Source organism: Branchiostoma floridae, chromosome 7 (assembly GCF_000003815.2).
Source record: "Branchiostoma floridae strain S238N-H82 chromosome 7, Bfl_VNyyK, whole genome shotgun sequence".
Classification (NCBI taxonomy): Eukaryota; Metazoa; Chordata; class Leptocardii; order Amphioxiformes; family Branchiostomatidae; genus Branchiostoma; species Branchiostoma floridae.
In genome coordinates this window covers 7244760-7251385 of record NC_049985.1, presented here as the reverse complement: position 1 = coordinate 7251385, position 6626 = coordinate 7244760, and the positions used below count along the sequence as shown (strand labels likewise).

The window sequence follows — 6626 nt, the reverse complement described above, 5'->3', positions numbered from 1 at the left end:
GAACAGCTGTAACTGATATTGGAGAAACTAGGTTATCTTCCGTCGGCTGTATTCATATTTAGTCTGTAAGTCGACACTTCGTTTATACTTTTCAAGAAAGTTTATGCTTTGTTGTTGACATGTGATGCCAAGCAAGAGAGCAGCATCTCTTTTAGACAGTGACTCTGACACGTATGCGAAACATTATCTAAAATTTGATATACAGCTTTTTTTAATATGGTATAGTAGGACGGGCTACGTTACAAGCCCGAGCACACATCACAAAAGCTCTCCTGTCGATCCCCCTCCGAACTGCCTAACGGTGACCATCTATATAAGCAGGCATCTGTAATTTCGAGCTGCTTACGTCAATCGCATCAGCGCGTCGTCCTGAATTCAGAAATCAAGCGAAGCTTGCCAGGCCGTGGTGCTGCGACAGTACTGGCCACGGTCTATCCGCTGGAGAAAAAAATCCATATCCCAGAGCGCGGCTCCGCCTTTCACTCCCGGACACACACACACGGGCCCAATCACTGTGGCTGCAGATGGTTGCAGCCCTGGAGGTGAGCTAGCGGACAGCCCTGGGTCCCGAGAAAAACACGTCAGACGATGATGTTTTGCTGTACCGTCTCTAGAAGATGCCCTGCTGACGCCTTCTTGCCTCGATTCCTCTGATATCTCCATGCTTTAAGATGGTGAGTACCCATACTCATTATATTTTTCGCGTGGAATAGATGATATTGAAGACTCTTCCTCCACAAAAATCGTAAACATTGCGTGGGCGGGCTTTCCTCTGACGAGCCGCCCTCAACAACATCCTCCTCGGCTGCTGTGTGAGAGGATGGGAAATGTATGCAGCGATGTTCTCTTCCCGTGGATTGTGATGTGAGCCATGCTAATCCGTCTGTAAATGAGGTTCTCTGTGTATGGCGGTGTAAATGTGTGTATCTCCAGCTCCTGCCTTGAAAACAAGCTCACTGACCAACCTCTGAGTACCAAACATAATGCAATTACAACAAACGCCATAGTCCCCACTTGGAATCGCTCCTGACTAAATTGCCGGCTGCTCATTAAACATCACCGCGATTGAGTCCATATATTCTCTGTACATCTCATCACTTAAGATAGTACGTGGATGTATTGATATCTTGTCAGCTGTCGCAGGGGTATTGTTGTGTTTTCAATGGAAATGGCTGGAGGAGAACTGAAGGGAATACAACAAGTGGGCTCTTGAGTCCAGCCCTGTCCTAGCGCTGACCCCTTCATTTGGCCTGTGGCGTGACCTTTGATTCAGTCCCTGTGACCTTCCCTTCCTATTCAACACTTAATCCCGGTTTAATCCATGTTCCTCCTCCTCCTTTTATACAGTACGGTTTCGTGAACCACGCTTTGGAGCTCCTGGTGGTCAAGAATTTCGGAGAGGAAAAATGGGAGGAAATCAAGTATGTGATTTGTTCATTCACTCAGTTCTTGTGTGGTCGCAATCCTTTAGCAACGGCTATATATTTTTTTTGTTACATCATTTCCCGAAAAGAAAGCGATGTATGCAAGTACCTGTACCATTCAAATAGAGGTGATGGGGATACAGTATAGAATACTTTAAGGTCAAGGGTTATGTTGTAGAAAAACATAGCTCGTAATTGGTGGTAGGCTATTCAGCAATACGCCGAGCAACAGGCGTTTTGTCAATGTAACTAATGACAAAAATTCCCCTGAGAAATCGACTTAATACATTCAAGACAGACCGATTCTATAATGACTTTCATAGGGCTACCATCCGAAACCGTTATGTAAAAATAAGTGCGCCGAATTATTTTCATTTTCGGGTTTAGAAAGACATCGTTTTGAACAAGGGACAATTGTTTCAATGGTATAGTCATTAAAACTCACCTTTGTATATTTGTCATACACCGTATATGATAATTTCACCATATTCCATTCTGATATGATGCATGTATATTTCACAATATCCTTATCAATTCACCATCGTTATTCGTTCACAATGGTTCAAACTTCAGAGACAATCAATAAGCCAAACATTAAGCTGCTGTTTATTTCGCTGGGCTTACGAGTGACGAATTGCTCAGTTTAACATGGCTAGCCACCGCCGTGTGCCGTGTAGCTGCTGTGTTACGCCTAGGGACGGTCGTGACTGTGGAGACACAATGTATACAGGAACAGAATGTGTCGGACGTGACCGTTTAAGGTGCACTCTCACCGGACGTGGGGCACGCTTGCGTCACTGCGGGGTTCGAAAGATGCTCAACGAATTTCAGAGATTAAGAACAAATTTTCTCACTTTTAATTTTGTGTATTTTGTCGTCTTCTGTGCACTTTAATGTATTACGCAATATCTGAATTATGAAAAAAATTGGAGAAAATAACTAAAAAGTGACGCAGCGAAGGAACGCAGCAACTCTGCAAGAGCGCCCCACGTCCGGTAAGAGTGCACCTTTAGGTGGTATCTCACTGCACTTGCGGCACCGGTGTGGCACTGCGGGGCTCGTTCAATGCGGCACTGTTGTGACTTGTGTTATTTTGCCAATTTTTTTATAATCTAGGTATTGCGTAATACGCAAAAGTATGACTTAGATTAGAAGACAACAAAATGCACCAAACGTAAGAAAATTCGTTCTTTATATCTGAAATTCATTGAGTATCTTTTGATTGTCGCAGAGACACAAGCTTGACGCAATTGCAGCGAGATTGCACCTTTAGCGAACGTTCGGTAACCAGAATTTTATATGTCTGCATTGTACTAATAGATTTCATGATTTTTATATAATTCAAGATGTAAAAGTATTTATTTTAGAGGCAGCAAAACATGCAGAACGAAAGAGAAGTATTCTTCCCCATCTATAACATTCGCTTCAAATGTTTGGTCCCTCAATGGTCACAGCGGTTGCTGCATATATTGTGAGAATATTACCCATGATTTGATCTACATCGTTTGATAACTTTCATACTCTCAAAATGAGATTTCCTCTAAACTTTCCCACCGTTACGTGACGCTCAACAGTTGGTCAAACTCAAAATGGATGACATGGCAGTCCGATGTTTACTTGCAAAACAAGACGGTTTGCGTACGTCTCCCATTTAGAGTGCTTGTTTTGTGAAACAATAGACCTTCGTGATCTGTTGTCTCATAATATCGGCTAGAAACGATTAGTTATCACTTCAGTTCCATCAGGGCTATGTAGATACATGATGTAGTAGAAAGTGGAAAAATACCCCAAAAAATGTAAGTCGGAGCTGAAAGGGTTGACTGGTTACTATAAAACTCCATCCCTTTAGAATTCAGTCAATTTGAGCATTTTCCATTTCCACTACGGAAGCGCTGTACTGTATGAATATTGCATCAGAAATCTGGTGTTATGTTTAACCTCTGTGTATGACTAATACAGATAATATATTCAACGTAGATGCGTCTTATTTTCAAACCCTTTCACTCTCAATGACAAGTAATGGCAGTCTTTCATGTACAAGTAGCTGCGTTGGTAGCGGCTTCACAATTGTGAATTGAGCAACTGGGTCCAATTGGTAACGGTTCTTGTACCTGGAAGAGCATTCTGATTAAAGCTGCAGCGTCTTTCGGAAGTGACGTCAAATTGGAGTCCTGTGTTCGAGAAGGTGTCTCGAGCACGTTACAAAAGCCTCATTACTCTGATCGGTACCTACTGGCTGTAATGGTACAAAAAGGTGAATTAACATGCTCTGACCGGTACCTACTGGCTATAGTAGTACATCTAAGGTGAAACAGGCGCTAAAAGCCACACGACCTCGCGCTAGGAGTGTCGTCCTCACAATGAATTAGTGCACAGCCGCACACCTTTTTTTTACGTGGTTGGTTTCAGCTGGAAAGACGGCCTGCCAGAAGAAATAGGCTTGGCTGACTGGGCTCTACATAACACCTCTAAGCCGACCCGTGCATGGAGGATGGTGACAAGGTTGACAGTAAAGCACAAGTCTGTACCAGACCTTTCAACGCCTGTTGATTTGCCTGCCACCGAAGCTGTGTGGCTCGCTTTCCCTTCCGTTCAGCCTTTCAACTGTCTCGATACACCCAATGCATTAGCGGTCACCCAGAGGTGAAACCATTGATGAAGAGTTGCTACTTCAAGTCAATGAATAATTCCCCACACGCTGCAAACCGTCAGGCAGGGTGTCAGGGCCACCGGGTTACAAAAACAGGTCACCGGGGCCAGGTAGGGCTTACCCCGTAGACAACTAGACCGTCGCCTCGGTGAGCGCTAGCGAGGACAGAAACATCCCAAATGGGTCGTTGAGTACTCTCTTGGTAATTCGTCAAGCTACCTGTCAGCACCGCTGGGTGGGAATTTGGAGGTTGATTCCTCGTGGTAAATTGTCCGACATGTGTGAGTAAACTGCTGTCAGTACGCGGTGGTCAAAATTGTGTACGTTAACGGGAAGTCTCGAAAATGTCAAATATGCCCCGAGGGCGACCCTGCTTTTTTTTGTTTTTGTTGTTTGACGTTGACCATTTGATTTTCGGAAAATTTGTAGATTCCACTTCAAAATCTCCGAAGTTATCTCTCTCTCTTTATGTATATATATATATATACAAGGAAAATGTTTTCAACAATGTACACTTATATTAAATTTTACGATCGGCGACTATTATTCAATTTGCATATTCTGCGAATTCCAATTATGATACTTCACTTGACTCGTTTTGATGATTTGAAGATTTGCCTGATAAATTTGTTTTCTCAACCTGAAGTGAAATGATTCTGCATACTTTCCAAAACGAACAAATGAAGTTACTTTAAAGTGAAAAGTTTAAGCGTCAATGAAGCTCAAACAGATGCACTTCTTCACTCTTACTTAGCCTTTACGATAACGTAAGTTAACAATAAAAATTTGATATCGCACGATACCTAAGAATTCAAAAGATCTTGACGTTTGAAAAGCGGTTTATCTACATTTGTCTAGTTCCATAAATGATCTCTCACTAACGGTTCTCTTCAGACCCAGTTACTATTCATGTTAAGTGAAAACATGACATGTTGCTGTTACCAGACACAAAGAATGCTGTAAGCTGTCACTGAGAACTTCGCTTTGTGATGAATGACGCAGTAATGCACAAGTGATAAACTTTCAGCCTGGTCTTGAGAGGATTTGTATAGATGGCCTGAAATTCCAGGAGGCGTACTAAGTGTCACTACACTTGTTATGTCAATATTAGACAGACACATACAGTTTACATTGCAGTCATTTCTTTAGTGTTTGTTTGTTGACCCAATCAACGAACGTTAAAGATACCTGACGTCATTGTGACAACATGTATGTAGCAACAGGGAGGTGGTATGTTAAGTGCTCGAAAAATCTAAAAATAAAAAAAATCCATTTCGGAATAGGTTTTGCTGAACAATCTTTAATTCAGAGAAAAATGAAATTAGACGTCTGTCCCTAGTATTGATATTATTGTCGTTTATAGAAGAGAAGCCGGCGTCGACATTGACGGCCAGTTCCTTGTCCGGCAAATATATGGGGATGACAAGACATACGACTTGGTGGGAGCTGCCACCAAGATTTTACGTAAGTATGCAGTTTTTGTACATGTCGAAAGGTGGCGCACATAAGCGGTGTTTCAAATCCCATTCCCACAGTGCACAGTCAATCTAGCAACGAACCAACTCTGATTGGCATCTCGACAGGTGTGATCGTGGTAAACGACATTTGGGGGCCCATTTTTACTAGATTACAATTACATGAAGGCCACCAGGCATTGTCTGTACAAGTTATCGGCAGCACATCACAAGTTTCTTTTTGTATGGACAACTTTGAACGGCAATGTTTCCAATAAAAATCGGCTGGTCCAACTTTCTATCTACTTTCTGGGACCTTTGTAAAACCATCCTGTTATAGTGTTCCATTCAAATTTCAATTGTGAAACAGTGGAGAAAGAAACAAAACACATCAAGTACACGTACCTTGGGGCCCTCTAAATATCTAGATATGATCTAACTTTTTGTCCGCACAGAGATCGATGCCAACTCGATACTGGAGCTGTTCGGAGCGCTGTTCTTTGAGTTCTGTCAGGAGTCGGGTTATGACAAGATCCTCGCTGTGCTGGGAGCAAACATCAGGTACACATATTCCTGTGCGGTTGATTGATTAATTTATTGGTTTGTTGACTAATTATTGGATGATCATAGTTTGTTGATTGATTGATTGATTGATTCATCTATTCACTGGTTGATTAATTTAGGTCGAAAGGCCAAATTTGAATTACTGTACTTGCCAAAATGGCCCAAACCCGTCCAGAGTAAACTGGATGTTCGGCCATTGCCAATAGTTTTGCTCTGTCACCTATGTTTATATTCGGGTGTATAGAAGATACATTGCAGCAGCAACTGTTCTCATCAAGGGGCAAGTATTGGGGTAGTGTTGTCTCAGCATCCTGTTGAAGACACTGATGATTTCCACACGTTGATTGTTTGGTTGGTTGGCTCCATCTCCAAAATTCAACTTTCTTAAATGTCGTATTTGAATTACATTCTCATAATTATTGCAAGTTCGTCTCGTAATAAAACATGGATTTCATAGTCTTCTTTATTTCTTAGGAATCAATGAAAATAAACTAGTACTCACGACTGGAAGTTTGCTGTGAGAAGCTTTCACCA

At 42.1% G+C, this 6626-nt stretch overlaps 1 protein-coding gene across 1 annotated transcript in view; it reads left to right on the top strand.

The window, feature by feature from the left end:
• Positions 1–427: 427 nt before the first annotated feature.
• The window catches only part of LOC118419467 (guanylate cyclase soluble subunit beta-1-like), a 12799-nt gene continuing 6600 nt past the window's right edge, over positions 428–6626 (top strand). Inside the window, exons 1-4 of the mRNA XM_035825848.1 lie at positions 428–674; positions 1348–1421; positions 5438–5538; positions 5984–6089. Coding sequence (XP_035681741.1) covers positions 672–674; positions 1348–1421; positions 5438–5538; positions 5984–6089 — 284 coding nt within the window. The 5' untranslated portion in view covers positions 428–671. The remainder of the gene's footprint in view (positions 675–1347; positions 1422–5437; positions 5539–5983; positions 6090–6626) is intronic.